We start from the raw sequence: 19630 nt of genomic DNA on the forward strand, positions 1-19630 counted from the left end.
CCATCAACATCATCTGCTCCTACAGTCCCTGCCCAACCCTCCACTCCACCGCCCACCACCTCTTCTGCCTCCAACATGTCCACCCATTCTGTAGCTTTTTCCACACCTTCACCTCTAACTGTTCCTTCCCCACCACGATCCCAGTCCTCTCTCCACACACCCAGTGTCGAAGTGTCCCGCAGCCCCTCCAGCAGTATTTCCACCCCACACTACACAGATTTGTAATTTTTATTTTTTTTAATAAAAATGCCCATTGGGTTTAAAACCTTTATTAAAAAAGTTTTTTGCACTTTAAAAACATTTTACAAAAAAAAAAAATTTAAAATAAAAGTTAAATTATCGTTTCACAATGGTTGTCTGTCATTTCTTTCTGCGGCGAACTATGTTTTAAAAAAAGGTTAAATACAGGGTATTTCAAAGGTAAAAAGGTATTCAAAACCAGGTATATAACTGTGGGTAAATTTTAGCTTTTTGCCACAGTTGTGTTCCTGGTTGTGTTTGAAGCAAAGTATTTCACCTAAAAAGTTGTGTTTATTGTTGGTGATTTCCTAACAATGTACACAACTTTTGTTAAAAGGTGAAATACTTTGCATAAAACACAACCAGGTACACACCTGTGGCCTAAAGCTAAAAATAGTAAGACCATGACAAGATAGACAACTTTGGTTGGCAAAGGTATATACTGTTGGTCCAGAAGGTACACAAGTTTGGTTAGGGCACAAATCTTTCACACTCTGTCATCCTGCCTGTGTACTCTGCCTTGAGGGTCAATTTTAAAAACCGGATCCGGCGTAATCCGTCGAAAAACGGATAGAAAAACGGATGAACCGGATGAGACGGATCCGGTTTTGTCTGTCAAGAACAAGACGGATCCGGCAGAAAACCGGATCCGGCACATCAGGTTTTACAAAACATTTGCCGGATCCGGCATTCCGGCATGACGCCGGATCGCGCCTGACGCCGAAAACCTGATGTGTGAAAGTAGCCTTAGAGTACAGATGATGGCAGTGATGAGTCAGCCTTGCCCCTGCGTGTCACTACATCTGGGGATAAGCTGCTGGAAGAGAATGTTCTGAAAAGCAGAATACTCAGAGGAGGAGAAAGGAACTGACCAATCACTGCCATCATCTGTACTCAAAAATGCAAATAAGTTTATATAATTTATACTATGTGATTTTCTGGATTTTATTTTTGACATTCTCTCAGTGTTAAAATTATAGGCTGTTCATGTCTTTGTCAGCTGGCAAACTTACAAAATCAGCAAGGGATCAAATACTTATTTCCTCCACTGTACATACTGATATTGATCACTGCAATTATTTGTACTCCAAAGGAGTACATACTGATATCAATGCAGCTGAGGTAGGTGAAGAGACTGGGTAAAATAATTTTTTTTATACGGGTAAAGGCAAGTCACCTTTTAAAGTGATTTTCAAAATTTCATAACTTTTCAGGCAGGGCAAAATTGTAAAATAAATTAATAAATAAAAGTTTGGTTACAACTTTCATGATCATAAAATCAGCAGGAAGATTAAAGGGTTTTGGAACGTCATGTAAATTATAGAACAGGTCACTGAAAATGACCAAATGAAAAGGTTGTTTTTCTCTTGTGAGATCCCCAGCGATCAGTAGTGATCTGGCAGCAAGTGTTCGATTATCAAGCAGCGCCTCCGCAGGGGATAAGAAGCATTACACAATTCTTATTGAAATCGATAGGCTGGGTCCTCAGAAAGATCTTGTCTTTGAAGTCTGCTCTGACTGATGAAAGAGATTTCCTAATGAAGGACTCTTCTCTATTAATAGGGTATGTGAAAAATGTTTTTTCTTATAATGCAGACTGTCTCTTTAAGTAATACTAATACAACAGGTGACGGGATCCGATCCCCTGAAATGTCGTCACTGTGCTTGGCAGATTCCACCAGGCGTGGGTTAAGCGTCCTCCAATGGTCGGCATCAGCTACTGTCGGGGATGTTCTTGTTTCTCAGTAGCATGAAGTATGGAGACAAGGTGCCCAGCATGGACTCGCTGTAAAATGAGCAGAAGTCACAATTATCAGAGATGGATCAGTGGTAAATGGCAGCGTGCACCGAAGCAACCGGCAGGAGGTGGAGCGGCGTTCGGGCCACAAGCCCCAAAGCAGTTAGACGTTTGCCCCCACTGAGACGACGGACCCTGGCGCCCGCGGCTTTCCCACTCAGGACCGTAAGTGACGCAAAGACACAGAAGCCATGCGGAAAGTGAAACCTTGTTACTTTTGTGCACACAGGCTCAAGCTTGTTTGTTTCCCAATGTAGGCACAGAGCTTGGCGGTTTCAACTTCAATTGAGGCACTACGCTTGATGGTTCCATAAGAAAACTTAAAGAATAACTAAACTTTAATTTTATGCATTTTTTTTTATAACTTTGTACAGAAAGTTATGAAACTTTGCAAATCAGTTTCTTAGGGGAAATTGCATATAAATGACTTCAAACTTCTGGCTTTTCTCCAGTCTACTCACCCGTCTTCAGAACATTTGGAGTACAAATGATGGCAGCGATAGGTTGGCTTAGCCCCTAGGCCTCACTAACTGTGGATAAGCTGCTGCACAAGATTATGCTGATAGGTCAGCCCCTGACTCCTCCTCTAAGTGTTCTGCCTATCACTGCCATCATCTGTACTCCAAAGGAGTGCATTCTGATATCAATGCAGCTGAAGGCAGAAAGTAGACTGGGGAAAAGCAGGGGCTTTATTAACAGGACTGAAGATAAATCGCCTAATAAAGTGATTTTCAAACTTTCATAAGTTTCCATAATGGACAAAATTCTAAAAAAAAAATAAAGTTTAGTTTTTCTTTAACTGGCGACTGTGATATTTTTTAGTTCCAGTTTGCAGTGCGGGGGGAAAGTTCTAGGTCTATGATAGTGACCTAGGAAACATGAGGTACAGTGTGTCTCACGTCTGTGTTTTTGACCCAACTCCAAACTTTTTGGCAAGGTCGTACAGGAGGAAATTCTGAGCCGTAAACACTTTCCCATAGCTGTGCCACATTTTACGTGCACTGAAGAAACCTACTGGAACCCCTGTGTTCCGACAGCTCTCAGGAAGATTCCGCAGGTGTTTGCCTTCACTTCCGGGACCCTCGGGGGTCTAGTTTTGTTTTTAGGAATGCTTGGGAAGAGTTAACAAGTATGATACATACATCTGTGAAGTGCATCCTGTAAAGGGACCTCACAGTCCAAACTACTCCCCCGGTCTGGTGGCCGCATCACAGTGCCTCATTTAAAGTGACAGTACCATTAAATACAATCCGATGCATTATTGAAGCACTAGGTCATGCATAAAACAGTGCAGTATACACTTGGCAGGCAAATGCTCCCCTGCGTCTGAGCACAACACACAAACCAAAGGGCAATTATCACGCAGCGGCGGATTACGCACCGCCTAACTTAGGAGAAAGTACTATAGAGTCCATGCCTGGAAATAAGAACAGAAGATTAAGTGTTCATGAAAGCAGTTTAGGACGCTGTACAGACTGGCTACTCTGTTATATCGTCTCTCCTCACAACAGCAGCAGGGGAGTATGTTGATCTTGCAGGAGGCAGTGACCTGTCCACTATGATATCACAGTAGTGAGGTCCAGTAGTAAGTGACTGCGACGGTGACATAAACAGAATGCAAAGAGGTGGGTGATCAAGATAAAATAGAACGAGCAAGGGCCTTGTCAGCAGCACAGAGCATTTCAGGAGAAGGATGTTCCGATCTTACTAAGGTCAGTGATCTCGCCATCCTCATCCAAATACTGCTTCCACAAATAAAGCCAAAATATCATTGTTCGAATATTACAGCCGCACAGCTTCAGTACCAGAAAGAAAAAGTTATGGGTCACAGTATATGGTAAAAGAAGACAAGTTTTTAAAAAAGTTTTTCCTTACTTAAAAGTAGGAAACCATAAAGAACAATATAAATGTAGTATCACCGTTATCATATTGACCCGCAGAATCACTGTATATATATATATATATTGTACATACATTTATAGACGCACACACGTATATACCGTATATTGTATATATAATTATATATTAAAAAAAAACTATAGAAGATCCGGATTACTTACTTCACAGTCGTTGATTTGGACACTTTGAATTTGTTCGGGGCCGACCAGTGCTCAACCTTGTATTTCAATTCTTTGTTCTAGAAGCAAAAAAGAGAGAACCTCCAGGAATCACCCGCTACATGCAGCATTTCCTGCTCCTCGCACGTCCCACTGATCCCAGATTCCACCACCTGGGTCAATAGGAGCCATATACAGCTGTGTTCAGCTCGCCCTCTAGTGGCGGGGGGGCAGTAAATCTCAGTGACAATTTTTATAATATGCAACATTTTGGAACAAGGAAAGATTTCTTGGAACTAAAAAAGGATTTACATGAAAATGAAAAAAAAAAAAAAAGATTTCTGGGCTCATAAAGCCACGCGCTTACTGACATATGGCTTGGTAAAAAATGAGAAATTTAAGTCACGCCCCCCAAAAATACCCCAAATCAAAGAGGAATTGCTCAATTTTGGGCACAGTTTATATATGCACTGCTCATTTCTGACCAAGTCATGTCCAAATTAGAAGCTTCCTCCAAGATATGTATGAAATCTCAATATTGTTTTCATCTTCGTGTAACCCAATATGCAGGAGCTTCTCACAAAACTAGAATATCATCAAAAAGTTAAGTTCAGTTCTTCAATACAAAAAGTGAAACTCATATATTCTATAGAGTCATTACATACAGAGTATTTCACATGTTTATTTCTGTTAATGTTGATGATTATGGCTTACAGCCAATGAAAACCCAAAAGTCATTATCTCAGTAAATTAGAATACTTTATAACACCAGCTTGAAAAATTATTGTAAAATCTGAAATGTTGGCCTACTGAAATGTATGATCAGTAACTGCACTCAATACTTGGTCGGGGCTCCTTTTGCTTCAATTACTGCACCAATGCAGCATGGCATGGAGGCAATCAGCATGTGGCACTGCTGAGGGGTTATGGAAGCCCAGGTTGCTTTGATAGCAGCCTTCAGATCGTCTACATTGTTGAGTCTGGTGCCTCTCATCTTCCTCTTGACAATACTCCATAGATTCTCTATGGGGTTAAGGTCAGACGCATTTGCTGCCAATCAAGCACAGTGATACTGTTGTGTGTACACTAGGTATTGGTATTTGTGGCAGTGTGGACAGAGGCCAAGTCCTGCTGGAGAATGACATTTCCATCTCCAAAAAGTTTGTTGGCAGAGGGAAGCATGAAGTGCTCTAAAATTTCCTGGTAGACGGCTGCGCTGAGTTTGGTCTTGATAAAACACAGTGGACCTACACCAGCAGATGACATGGCTCCCCAAACCATCACTGATTGTGGAGACTTCACACTAGACCTCCAGCAGCTTGGATTGTGGCCTCTCCACTCTTCCTCCAGACTCTGGGACCTTGATTTCCAAATGAAATGCAAAATTTACTTTCATCTGAAAACAACACCTTGGACCACTGACAACAGTCCAGTTCTTTTTCTCCTTGGCGCAGGTAAGACGCTTCTGGCGTTGTCTATTGGTCATGAGTGGCTGACACAAGGAATGTGACACTTGTAGCCCATGTCCTGGATACGTCTGTGTGTGGTGGCTCTTGAAGCAATGACTCGAGCAGCAGTCCACACTTTGTGAATCTCCCCCAAATTTTTGAATGGCCTTTTCTTAACAATCCTTTCAAGGCTGCGGTTATCCCGGTTGCTTGTGCACCTTTTTCTACCTCACTTTTTCCTTCCACTCAACTCTCCATTAATATGCTTGGATACAGCACTATGTGAACAGCCAGCTTCTTTAGCGATGACATTTTGCGGCTTACCCGCCTTGTGGAGTGAGTCAGTGACAGCCTTCTGGACATCTGTCAAATCAGCAGTCTTCCCCATGATTGTGGAGCCTACTGAAACAGACTAAGGGACCTTTTTTAACGTTTAGGAAGCCTTTGCAGGTGTTTTTTGTTAATTATAATAATAATAATCTTTATTTATATAGCGCCACCATATTCCGCATCGCTTTTCAAGTTTAACAGTTTCTAAACACAAGTCATAAGTAGCAACATTAACAATACATTAAAGCAAAATAAGGCTAATTATTCTAAATTACTGAGATAATGACTTTTGGGCTTTCAGTGGGGAAAAAAAGTATTTAGTCACCAATTGTGCAAGTTCTCCCACTTAAAAAGATGAGAGAGGCCTGTAATTGACATCACAGATAGACCACAACTATGAGAGTCAAAATGACAAAACAAATCCAGAAAATCACCTTGTCTGATTTTACAAGATTTATTTTGCAAATTATGGTGGAAAATAAGTATTTGGTCATTAATAAAAGTTCATCTCAATATTTTGTTATATATCCTTTGTTGGCAATGACAGAGGTCAAACGCTTTTTGTAAGTCTTCACAAGGTTGGTACACACTGTTGGTGGTATGTTGGCCCATTCCTCCATGCAGATCTCCTCTAGAGCAGTGATGTTTTGGACCTGTCGTAGGGCAACACAGAACTTCAAATCCCTCTAAAGGTTTTCTTTGTGGTTGAGATCTGGAGACTGGCTAGGCCGCTCCAGGACCTTCATATGCTTCTTACGAAACCACTCCTTCACTGCCCTGGTCGTGTGCTTGGGATCATTGTCATGCTGAAAGCCCCATCCACATTTCATCTTTAATGCCCTTTCTGATGGAAGGATGTTTGCACTCAAAATCTCACGATACATGGCCCCATTCATTCTTTCATGTACACAGATCAGTCATCGTGGTCCCTTTGCAGAGAAACAGCAACAAAGCATGATGTTGCCACCTCCATGCTTCACAGTAGGTATGGTGTTCTTTGAATGCAACTCAGTATTCTGTCTCCTCCGTACACGATGAGTTATGTTTCTACCAAACAGTTCTATTTTGTTTTCGACCATAAGACATTCTCCCAATACTCTTCTGGATAATCCAAATGCTCTCTAGCAAACTTCAGACGGGCCTGGACATGTACTGGTTCAAGCAAGGGGACACATCTGGCACTGCAGGATCTGAGTCCCTGGCGGCGTAATGTGTTACTGGTGGTAGCCTTTGTTACAGTGGTCCCAGCTCTATGCAGGTAATTCACTAGGTCCCCCCGTGTGGTTCTGGGATTTTTGCTCACCATTCTTGTGATCATTTTGACCCCATGGGATGAGATCTTGCGTGGAGCCCCAGATCAAGGGAGATTATCAGTGGTCTTGTATGTCTTCCATTTCCTTATTATTGCTCCCACAGTAGATTTCATTACATCAAGTTACTTGCCTATTGCGGATTCAGTCTTCCCAGCCTGGTGCAGGGCTACAATTTTGCTTCTGGTGTCCTTTGACAGCTCTCTGGTCTTCACCATAGTGGAGTTTGGAGTGTGGCAGTTTTAGGTGGTGGACAGGTGTCTTTTATACTAATAACAAGTTTAAACAGGTGCCATTACTACAGGTAATGAATGGAGGACAGAGGAGCCTCTTAAAGAAGAAGTTACAGGTCTGTGAGAGCCAGAAATCTTGCATGTTTTTAGGTGACCAAATACTTATTTTCCACCAAAATTTGCAAAATAAATCTTGCCAAATCAGACAATGAGATTTTATGGGTTTTTTTTTTTTTTTTTCAATTTGACTCTCATAGTTGTGGTCTACCTAGGATGTCAGTTACAGGCCTCTCTTATCTTTTTAAGTGGGAGAACTTGCACAATTAGTGGCTGACTAAATACTTTTTGTCCCCACTGCAAACAGTTGAAATAGATCACTCTGTGTGTAATGACTCTATATAATATATGAGTTTCACTTTTTGTATTGAAGAACTGAAATAAATTAACTTTTTTTTTTATGATATTCTAATTTTGTGAGAAGCACCTGTATATACAGAGGGTACGGAAAGTATTCAGACCACTTTAAATTTTTCACTCTTTGTTTCATTGCCGCCGTTTGGTAAATTAAAAAAAGTTCATTTTTTTCCTCATTAATGTACACTCTGCACCTCATCTTGACTGAAAAAAACAGAAATGTAGAAATTTTTGCAAATTTATTCATCTCATCAGACCAGAGAATCTTACGTATTTCTCATAGTCTGGGAGTCCTTCATGTGTTTTTTAGCAAACTCTATGCGGGCTTTCATATGTCTGGTACTGAGGAGAGGCTTCCGTTGGGCCACTCTGCCATAAGGACCCGACTGGTGGAGGGCTGCAGTGAGAGTTGACTTTGTGGAACTTTCTCCCATCTCCCTACTGCATCTGTGGAGCTCAGCCACAGTGATCTTGGGGTTCTTCTTCACCTCTCTCACCAAGGCTCTTCTCCCACGATTGCTCAGTTTGGCTGGACGGCCAGGTCTAGGAAGACTTCTGGTGGCCCCAAACATCTTCCATTTAAGGATTATGGAGGCCACTGTGCTCTTAGGAACCTTGAGTACTGCAGAAATTCTTTTGTAGCCTTGGTCAGATCTGTGCCTTGCCACAATTCTGTCTCTGAGCTCCTTGGCCAGTTCCTTTGACCTCATGATTCTCATTTGGTCTGACATGCACTGTGAGCTGTGAGGTCTTATATAGACAGGTCTGCGCCTTTACAAATCAAGTCCTATCAGTTTAATTAAACACAGCTGGACTCCAATGAAGGAGTAGAACCATCTCAAGGAGGATCACAAGGAAATGGACAGCACGTGACTTAAATATGAGTGTCTGAGCAAAGGGTCTGAATACTTATGACCATGAGATATTTCAGTTTTTCTTTTTTAATACATTTACAAAAAAATTCTACATTTCTGTCTTTTTTCAGTCAAGATGGGGTGCAGCATGAACATTAATGAGAAAAGAAATGAACTTTTTTCGAATTTACAAAATGGCTGCAATGAAACAAAGTGAAAAATTTAAAGGGGTCTGAATACTTTCCGTACCCACTGTAGATATCTATATAAATATACAGTATATACAATGTATCACTGTATATTTTTGGGCTCACCTGACATTCGAGCAAATCAATTTTTTCCTTCAGTTCTCCAATCGTGACATCCTGCTCTTTTAGTCGGCCCTTCAGTTCTTCACTCTGGAAAAAAACAGCAGGAAAACAGAAATATTGAACTTTTCTTTTTAAAGTAAAGAATTCATTGATTTAAAGGTGATATTCACTTGGCATCATCCCTTTGTTAGAATGATACCCATAGAATCACACGGTCACATTTGGTGTCCTGCTGATGAATCCCCAGCGATCACTTGTGATCTGTCCTGGAAATGTTTAATGTTCCACAGCGCCACCACAGGGAGAATGAAGTATTACAAGAAGTCCTTTTAAATTAATGAGATATACATTTAATGCAGTCATGTGTTTCATCCGTCAGCTCTTTGCAGCCACACTCTGCTCTGGATAAGAGTTGGGGATCCTTATTAGCATCCCCCTACACAGCTAGAAACAAAGTATAGCATACTTGGAACTGACAATGATGTGTGCACCATCAGTATTAGATTGGAAGTCCTGACAACCTGCTGTATGAATGGGCCGTGATGCCTGCCCTTCCATTGTCCACTGGGCACAGTTTCATACCTGTAGCAGAAGCTGCACCTGGTAACACATTTTACTATAGAAATGTCACATTCAAGTGAATGGTAAATATGATTGAGAAGGATGAGGCTCAAAATCCCTATAATCAGATGCTCATGGGGACATTGAGAATAGGACCTCCACCAACTTGATATTGATTGTCCACACTAAGGATTAGTCATCCATTTGAAAGAACCAGATAATGCCTTTTCATTCCCTTCTTCAATTTGTACGTTAGCTCTTCCTGCAGCTTGTGGAGCTGCAGGTTCAGAACTCAGTGGGTGTTCCCTGTGGAGCTGCAGGTTCAGAGCTCAGTGGGTGTTCCATGTGGAGCTGCAGATTCAGAACTCAGTGGGTGTTCCCTGTGGAGCTGCAGATTTAGAACTCAGTGGGTGTTCCCTGTGGAGCTGCAGATTCAGAACTCAGTGGGTGTTCCCTGTGGAGCTTCAGACTCATAGCTCAGTGGGTGTTCCCTGTGGAGCTGCAGATTCAGAACTCAGTGGGTGTTCCATGTGGAGCTGCAGATTCAGAACTCAGTGGGTGTTCCCTGTGGAGCTGCAGATTCAGAACTCAGTGGGTGTTCCCTGTGGAGCTTCAGACTCATAGCTCAGTGGGTGTTCCCTGTAGAGCTGCAGGTTCAGAGCTCAGTGGGTGTTCCCTGTGGAGCTGCAGGTTCAGAGCTCAGTGGGTGTTCCCTGTGGAGCGGCAGGTTCAGAGCTCAGTGGGTGTTCCCTGTGGAGCGGCAGGTTCAGAGCTCAGTGGATCTTCCCTGTGGAGCTGCAGTTTCAGAGCTCAGGGGATGTTCCCTGTGGAGCTGCAGTTTCAGAGCTCAGTGGGTGTTCCCTGTGGAGCTGCAGGTTCAGAGCTCAGTGGGTGTTCCCTGTGGATCTGCAGGTTCAGAGCTCAGTGGATCTTCCCTGTGGAGCTGCAGGTTCAGAGCTCAGTGGGTGTTCCCTGTGGAGGTGCAGGTTCAGAACTCAGTGGGTGTTCCATGTGGAGCTGCAGGTTCAGAACTCAGTGGGTGTTCCATGTGGAGCTGCAGATTCAGAACTCAGTGTGTGTTCCCTGTGGAGCTGCAGATTCAGAACTCAGTGGGTGTTCCCTGTGGAGCTTCAGACTCATAGCTCAGTGGGTGTTCCCTGTGGAGCTGCAGGTTCAGAGCTCAGTGGGTGTTCCCTGTGGAGGTGCAGGTTCAGAGCTCAGTGGGTGTTCCCTGTGGAGGTGCAGGTTCAGAGCTCAGTTGGTGTTCCCTGTGGAGGTGCAGGTTCAGAGCTCAGTGGGTGTTCCCTGTGGAGCTGCAGGTTCAGAGCTCAGTGGGTGTTCCCTGTGGAGGTGCAGGTTCAGAGCTCAGTGGGTGTTCCTTGTGGAGCTGCAGGTTCAGAGCTTAGTGGGTGTTCCCTGTTAAACTGCTCTTTCCCAACTCCAATCTCTTTAAGGTCTATTAGAACAACCTTTTTTTTAATTACTATATTCCACAGTGTAAATAAGAATCGCAGATACCTCCTGCACTGATGCAGTTCAGCAATGTTAGCATCAGGTCTTCATGGGCTCGTGTGACATTGTTATGCCATGTGAGCACTGCAGCCAATCATCGGCCGCTAATGCCCTGCAGTTCTCATTCTTCCTTTGTATGAATCTCAGACATCTGAAGGAAGTGTGGTAATTACAGCCAATTAGCAACCGAGGATTCTCTGCCATAAAAAATGTCATGTGAAGTCGGAAGACCTAGTGCCAACATTGCTGGAAAGGCACCGCTGCCGGAGGTGAGTAGGTATTTTTTTCCCTCCCAGCAGATATCTGTCTGTGCATACTGGGAGCGGTAGTTTTGCAGCAGAAAGGAGAACTATAGATTGGCCGCAGCGAAGTTTCTTAATGTGTCCATGTCTCATAGACATAGCTGTGCGAGCTGTGACATGACCACACATGAGGCACAAAGCCTCCTTTAAACTCATACATATCTAGTGCTGCTCACAGCTGAGGGTTTGTTACAAACATTATAAGTTCTCTAGTCAACCATGTGAACTAAACAGCCAGGAATTCAGGCTGATACATTTCACCTGCACTGATACATTGTAACAAACTATCAGGAATGGAGAATAATTGATGGGTCTGATGATTGTCAGAGGGAACAAATTTATAGCCTCTTCTCAGCAGCATCTTTTCCATGTTCCTAACATCTTTATCTAAACAGGTGTGTATCTATTCCATGAAAGCAAGCTGGAATATTGAGGTAGCTGGGAATATTGAAAGTGGGGTAACTTGCTTCATTCATTAGATTTTTGTTTGGTAGAATAGCTGCAATAGTCTTAGTCAACACTAGGGGGCAGTAAAACTACAGGAGAGGAGACTAGGTGACTAATATGGATTCAGCCTCTCATGTGCAGAGTAAATATTTACAATTCAAACTTTTATATTCAGGCCTAGAAGCTGAGATCTGGGGTGCTGTATGCATTGCTTTCATATTGTGATTAGTATTTATGAATCTTTCTATTTTCTGCAATTTGAATTAAAGTGTAGCTATTGCTTTTTTTCCCCATAAATCAATAGCATACATGAAAGTAAAAAAAACTTTTTAATAGATCTTATCAGAGAAATCTGCGTCTTTCTCCTCAATTAATCATTCATTCTAAATTTAGGCGTAAAAGACAGTGAAGACAAATTTTCCCGTTACTGAGATAGGAGGTTACAGTTTGTGCTTATAAAGTTCTATGGAGAACTGTAATTATAGTCTCACGAGGAGTAAGCAGCAGATTTGTCTGATAAGATTTATTACAAACTCATTTTTTTTTCTACTTGTAATATTGATTTATGAGATAAAAAGACTTCCTTAAGTCTCACTTCTGCTTCACAAGCAGATATAGAAGTGACTAAACTGGTCGTACAAGGTGCTGCAAGCCCCCTGCAGTGCCTACAGTACATGAGGATGTGGGTTGAGCATAGTTAGGAATTGATTTATAGCCAACATATAACTGTAGGTTCTCTTGCCGCTGCCCCCTCTCGTTCTGTGAGACCCCTGCCAGTTTGGAGAAGGCCTCAGAGGAAGTGTTTATTTTCACTGTATGCTACTCACAATACAGAATATGACGTGAGAGGAGCACAATACTAGTAAGACCCTTCTTGTGCCTTTAAGGGGATGTCCCAGATTTTCTTTAAATAATGGACTAATGTGTTACAATATGAAAAATAAACAATACAATACTCATACTTTGGAAATAACCAATAAACTTTGTGTGCTAACCTGCAGCAAGTACATGCCATACATACACGTGACCGCTGCAGCCAGTCACTGGCCTTCATAATAGCATGTATATCATGTGTTACACACCTTGCCTGGCTAAGCCAGGCTCGGCTCCCATTTCCTGTGGTCATCACTGTTTGCTGTGCTCCACTTTTAAGGCCCAATATAAGGATTCCGGACTTTCCTTTGTGCCTGTTTGCTCTTATTCAAGATGGAGTCTCATATCTCGCCCTGTCATGGAACTTCCTGTCTGTTTTGTGATTTACAGTAAGTCTGGGTTGTGTGTTCCTCTTTACCTGAGTATTTTGTTGCTGTTGGCTCCTGAGCTCCTGCCTGTCTGCTGGTGGACTCCCTGCTGCTGCTGCTCGTTACTCGGCACGCCGCCTCTCCATGCTCTGCTGCCTACAGTCCCCTGTGTGTCTCCCCGATAACTGCTATCTGGACTTCTGCTGAGGAGCTGTTCGCCTCTGGAACTGCTGTGGCCAGTAAGGAATCCTGACATCACCATCTCCTCTATGTCTGTGATTGTTTGTGCTGTGGTGCTGGACTTGTGCAGGACTTTCAGCCCAAAAGGTACATACAGTGACCTTCTCCTGTTATTGCTACTCCTGTGAATTGCTGGGCTTCTACGTCTAGGTGCCGTGTGTATTTTCACCTATATGATTGCTGGACTTCTACACGTTAGTGCGGTGTGCGTGCTCATCCATAATATCACTGGACTTCCTCATTAAGGGCCGTGTGCTTCCTCTTGTATATACTGTTGGACTCTCACGTTTAGTGCCTAGTGCACACCTGCGTCATATTACAGTTGGACTGGTTCATATTAGCAGTCGTGCCCCGCTCTTCAGTTTCACTGGACATTACTACACTGCTCAAAAAAATAAAGGGAACACAAAAATGCCACATCCTAGATATCTCTGAATGAAATATTCCAGTTGCAAATTTTTATTCATTGCATAGTGGAATGTGTTCAGGACAATAAAACATAACAATTATCAATGTAATCAAAATGAATATCCCATGGAGGTCAGGATTTGGAATGATACTCAAAGTCAAAGTGGAAAATCAAATTACAGGCTGATCCAACTTCAGTGGAAATGCCTCATGACAAGGAAAAGATGCTCAGTATTGTGCGTGGCCTCCACATGCCTGTATGACCTCCTGTAACAATAATAGTGGATACTACAGGGGTTTCTTGGCAAGAAGCACAATCACAGCAGAGTCCAGAGTTAAGTGAATCGAGTTTATATAAGAACGCAGCAAAACCATGCGTGCACAGTGTGAACAAGGCAAACACAAAAGTCAATAAACTGCCGCTAGAGGTCAGCGGCCAGTTGCAGGGTATACGCCTTTCAAAGTATCGAATGCTTGGAGCATAGTTTAGAAACAAAGTCCAGAACGTTATAGCCGGTCACTATGGAAACAGATGCCGTTATCAGTACGGTATAGTTCTCAGAAAGTCTATCCAGTAGGTACCCTAACCCTGGTCCGGTTAGGGCACGGCAGGGCCGCTGAGTCAGCCGGAATCGCAGAACCACAAGTAGCAAGCACACGGTAGATTCTTTAGGACGCAGCAAACAGTAAGTCTCACCGATCAGGTGGCAGCAGGTAACAGGACAGCAGAGCAGCGGAGACAGCCAGCGGCTGTGGAGCGGGCAGCAGCAGGGGAGTGCAGTACAGTCTCTTGAAGCAACCACGAATGGAACAACCTCAGCAAGCTACAGCAGCTGAGAAGCCAGGACAACCCAGTACTCAAAGGAACACAGGCAGAATACTCCAGCATTGATTAATGACTGGGGTGGAGTCTTAAAGGCAGCAGACAGGAACACATGAAGGCCAGACCACCATCTTGGAGAAGGGCAAAATTCCAGAACATAGCAAAAGTGTCCAGAGTCCTGACACCTCCCCACTGTACAACACCTGTGCATGCTTCTCCTGGACAGTATGTAGTGCAACGTGACATTGGTGGATGGAGCGAGACAATGTGTCCCAGGTGTGCTCTATCGGATTCAGGTCGGGGGAACGGGCGGGCCAGTCCTTAGCTTCAATGCGTTCATCTTGCAGGAACTGCTGACACACTCCAGCCACATGAGGTCTGGCATTGTCCTGCATTAGGAGGAACCCAGGGCCAACCGCACCAGCATGTGATCTCACAAGGAGACTGAGGATCTCATCTCAGTACCTAATGGCAGTCAGGCTACCTCTGGCGAGCACATGGAGGGCTGTGCTGCCCTCCAAAGAAATGCCACCCCACACCATTACTGACCCACTGCCAAACCGGTCATGCTGATGGATGTTGCAGGCAGATTGCTCTTCACGGCATCTCCAGAATCTGTCACGTCTGTCATATGTTCTCAGTGTGAACCTGCTTTCATCTGTGAAGAGCACAGGGCGCCAGTTGCGAATTTGCCAATCCTGGTGTTCTGTGACAAATGCTAAGCATCCTGAACGGTGTTGGGCTGTGAGCACAACCCCCATCTGTGGACGTCGGGCACTCAGACCATCCTCATGGAGTCAGTTTCTAACCGTTTGTGCAGACACATGCACATTTGTGGCCTGCTGGAGGTCACTTTACAGGGCTCTGGTAGTGCTCCTTCTGTTTCTCCTTGCGCAAAGGCTGAGGTAGCGGTCCTGCTGCTGGGTTGTTGCCCTCCTACGGCCCCCTCCATGTCTCCTGGTGTATTGGCCTGTCTCCTGGTAGCGCCTCTGGAAACTACACTGACAGACACAGCAAACCTTCTTGCCACAGCTCGCATTGATGTGCCATCCTGGATGAGCTGCACTACCTGAGCCACTTGTGTGGGTTGTAGAATCCGTCTCATGCTACCATGAGTGTGAAAGCACAACCAACATTCAAAAGTGACCAAAACATCAGCCAGAATGTAGCTCCTCTGCCTTCCTCTGTTCCTCTGCTTTGGACTTGCCATTTCTCTCTGGTCTGTCCTCCTAGCCCTGTGGTTTCCAGTGTCCCCGAATCCTCGATCTCCCATGTGCCCTTCACCAACCTGGCTCCATGTATCCACCCTGACCTGCCACTTTGTGAATCCACCTCACCAGGTGATCCTAACAGTGTATGTGAACACTGAGACCAGTGATTGTCTGCAGCGGTCGCACGACTACACGCTTCAGGAAACTAAAGAAAGACCAGTGGCATCCACTGGGGCTAAGACATGAAAAAAAATTGGTATCCATCATGCCAGTCGGGGGATCCCTGCAGAGGGCAGTAGTGTTGCGTGTGAGTGTGTTCTACCATAAATCTCTGAAACGCATGATCGCTTTGCTGAGCAATGTCCAAAGCTTCCAGTTCCGTTGATAAGCAGTATACATGTATGGCTGCACAAGTGCGGCAGATACAGGATCTGAGGAAGATGCAAAAAAAAAAAAAATGGCCAGCATGCGTCCGGACATACATTGTTGATGCAGACTTCCAGGAGAGGATTAGAAAAAGCCCAAAGAGATTAATGCAAAAATTACAGTGATGGACAGTTGCAAAGAATAAGGCTTTATAGGCTAAATCAAGAATGTGGCAATCGGCTCCTGTTTTTCGCTCCCCACCCTGCATTATATTTATTTAACTATTTTTATAGGTTTTCTGACTGTACCCCTGAGGAAGCTAACAGCATGCGAAACAGCAGGAGTCCAAACAAACAAGCCCTTACCTCCTGGATTAATGCTCGGAGATGCTGGTGTTGAGACATCATCAATTGCTGCAAGTGATTTATTTGTTCGTCGACAGTAAAAACCTCGTCCTGAATGGATGAACAACTAAAGAAAAAAAAAAAAAAATATTAGAAATGGGTTGTTATCATAAAGATTTTTTTTGTCATGTAACATGAATATCTATAAAAAATAATCCTCTTGAAATATTGCATTTCTCACTAGAGCACACCACAGGCTGACCTTTCCTGTATTGTGCAGCTCATTCGCCAGTTTTACTGTATAGACTGGGGCAGAGTCTGCGGATATAGACAGTTCAATGACAGCTCAGTAGTTCTGCTGGAAGCTTAGATATACAGGATTATAACATTATACACACAAAAGACTATGTGGACAGGTTTACCTACCTTAGTACCCCCTCACTTTGAGAACTGTCCCACGTATAGGACTCAATGTGGCCATATATTACATAGTTCTATAAGCTTCTGAACAGGAGCCATGTAATACTACATCTCTCCAGCAGTGGCCGCTAGGTGTCAATTTATTTGCTGGTAGGAGTAGAGGATTGTTCAGACCACCCCACAGTCTGGGAAACTTGTCTGATGCCCCAGTTGGTGCAGTAGCAGCATAAATCATGGCAGTCACTCAGCTTAACCACCTATATTATAGTCCAGCTACTGACCCATTCTTGTTGGAAGGATCGGCCATTCTTCTTGATAGCTCATTTTCAAGTAAATGTTTCTTTTCAACCAAAGATGCATTTTCCTATAGAGAAAGCATAGAAAAAAAAATCATTTCTATGATATACTGCAGTATTGCGGTATATAGTACAGGTGGTTGCAGGTTTAAGCCTCCTAGAGGGAACTAGAATGTAAATTAAAAACGCTTAAAGGGAATCGGTCAGCAAATTTTTGCTACCAAATTGAAAGCAGCATGATGTAGAGTCAGAGACACTCACTCCAGCTATGTATCACTTACAGGGCTGCTTGCTGCATTTTTGATAAAATTCTTGCTTTATCTGGTGCAGATTTCCCAGTTTTCTGAATACTGAACTGTGTATAACCCCGCCCACACCCCTGATTGGCTGCTTCCTGTGTGTACTGTAGAAAACTGCCAATCAGTGATGAGGGCGGGGTTGGATTCTATTATAGCAGGTTTACTAGTTCTCTAGTGATAATCTCCTGCTGATAAAAAAGGGATTTTATCAAAACTAGAGCAAGCAACCCAGTAAGTGACACATCATTGGAATCAGGATCTCTGCCTCTACATCATGCTGCTCTCAAATTATGTGGAAAAACCTGGTGACAGATTCCCTTTAAATCATGCCTCCTTTTCTCAAATAGTGTGATCCATGAAAATCTAAAATGAATGAACTCAAATAGTAATCACCGTAAAGAGGAGAAAATTGAAGAGGTACAATTTTGGTCATTTTTTTTTTTTTTTGGTTACTGCATCTTCATCAACCCCAAAAATTAATTAAAAAGAGACTAAAAGATTGTATGTACCCTAAAATAATATTAGCATCACTCACTGCCTCCATTCGCTCCATGAGCTTCTCCAATTCCAGGATTCTGCTATGCTTCTCCTGAATTTTGTCAGCCACATCATTAAGTCTCTCGATGCTTTTCTTAAAGTGATCCTCAGATTCTATGGCAGACACCTAAGAAATAGGACCAAATTAAAACCATTACCCAAACTGAACTAATTACTTCCATCATCTTCAAGGGATTATATGAAATTATGGAAAAGTGTCCGCAGCATATACAGGTATTTAAAGTGTTCATTCTCATCTTCATAAATGGGTATTGTTGGATAGTCCTCGTAAAGACAAGCAATTTTGCAATTTACTGCGTCTAAAAATGTTCAGCCATTCTTGAGATATTAACACTTTTCGTTTTGTTTACAGCTTGTTGCTTTGGAGACCGACCACCGCTGCTAGAAATCAGAAAATTCACAATGCTTAGAATCGCTTTTTTAATTGAGCTTGTAATGTAAGCGCTTGTTTCGAAGCTGTCCAGGATTGTTGGAGCTCTCTGTTACCACCTAGCTTCAGCGTAGTTCTTACAAGCTAGATTAGCAGAGGTGGTCGGTCTCCTAAGCGACGAGTTGTAAACAAAAGTAAAATGTTAATATCTCAGGAACGGCTGCAAATTTTAATAAGCAGTAAATTGAAAATATGTTCGTTTTTATGAGCACTATCCGACAATATCAATATACTAAGATGGGAAATATCCCTTTAAAGAAAGTGTCCAGGCTTCTTTTGTATAAATAAAAAGGTAAAAGAGACTTTGAAATAATGTATCAGTGCAGGTATGGTAAATGGTCTTGGCCTGCACTGTAACAGGATAAAAAAAGGATTTTTTTTTTTTTTAGAACTTTTTAAAAATAAACATTTTTACATAGTAGATCAAACAAAGTGGGGATTAACGAGCAGAAAAGTGTCCATAGACTAATGCAGTGACCAGGAAGAGATGCATACAGAGCCATATTTGTGTGTATAGGGTATGGCATTGCTATCCTTCCTTACCTGTAGCTGCCGCTTCTCCTCTTCATGAGATTTTCGGAGTTGTTCAGACTTTTTGTTGTAGTTTTCGTACAGTTTACGGGTCGCGTCCCTTATCGCTCCTGCTCCAGCTTCACGTGTCGCCTCCAACTAGAACAAAACATAATTAAAAACACATGTGACATGCACACATATGAACAAGTCGGTAGGACACTGTTCATACCACCCACTGACTCAAACACAAACAGAGTCAGTATATCAAGCTGCTTCACCGCGTCCAGGTAACCCTTCTTCAATATGGTTACCTTGACGCGGTGAAGCAGCTTGATATACATTTTTTTGCAAAAAAACGTATTGACTAAATACCCTGTATTTATTATCAACTTTTCATCAGCACTTGCTGACTACTGTTATATGTTTTACTGCAGGATATTTCTGCACAATTGTCATTCTGTGCTCTCTGTTTGTGTTAGAACAAAACATAGTACACTGAAATATAAATGTATAAATCTATAATGACATAAAAATATGAAATATATATAAATACAGCATATCTCCAATATATATGTAATGACATAAAAATATGAAATATATATAAATATCTCCAATATATGTAATAACATAAAAATATGATATATATAAATATATACTGTATGTC

The 19630-nt window shown here is 42.7% G+C and overlaps 1 protein-coding gene across 3 annotated transcripts in view; it reads right to left on the reverse strand.

Annotated features, from left to right (window-relative positions):
- Window positions 1-253: 253 nt before the first annotated feature.
- CCDC68 (coiled-coil domain containing 68) overlaps window positions 254-19630 on the reverse strand; it is a 52168-nt gene continuing 32791 nt past the window's right edge. For 2 of the 3 annotated variants that reach the window (XM_073543834.1, XM_073543832.1), the window contains exons 5-11: window positions 18997-19122; window positions 18001-18129; window positions 17152-17234; window positions 16472-16577; window positions 8999-9082; window positions 4099-4175; window positions 254-2026 (exon numbers count right to left, since the gene is read on the reverse strand). In XM_073543834.1, coding sequence (XP_073399935.1) covers window positions 1954-2026; window positions 4099-4175; window positions 8999-9082; window positions 16472-16577; window positions 17152-17234; window positions 18001-18129; window positions 18997-19122 — 678 coding nt within the window. In that variant the 3' untranslated portion in view covers window positions 254-1953. Of the gene's footprint in view, window positions 2027-3419; window positions 3456-4098; window positions 4176-8998; window positions 9083-16471; window positions 16578-17151; window positions 17235-18000; window positions 18130-18996; window positions 19123-19630 lie in introns of all 3 variants that reach the window. The other variant, XM_073543833.1, reaches the window with a different exon arrangement.

Source organism: Dendrobates tinctorius, unplaced genomic scaffold, assembly GCF_039654945.1.
Source record: "Dendrobates tinctorius isolate UK_male_01 unplaced genomic scaffold, ASM3965494v1 ptg000135l, whole genome shotgun sequence".
In the NCBI taxonomy this organism is placed as follows: Eukaryota; Metazoa; Chordata; class Amphibia; order Anura; family Dendrobatidae; genus Dendrobates; species Dendrobates tinctorius.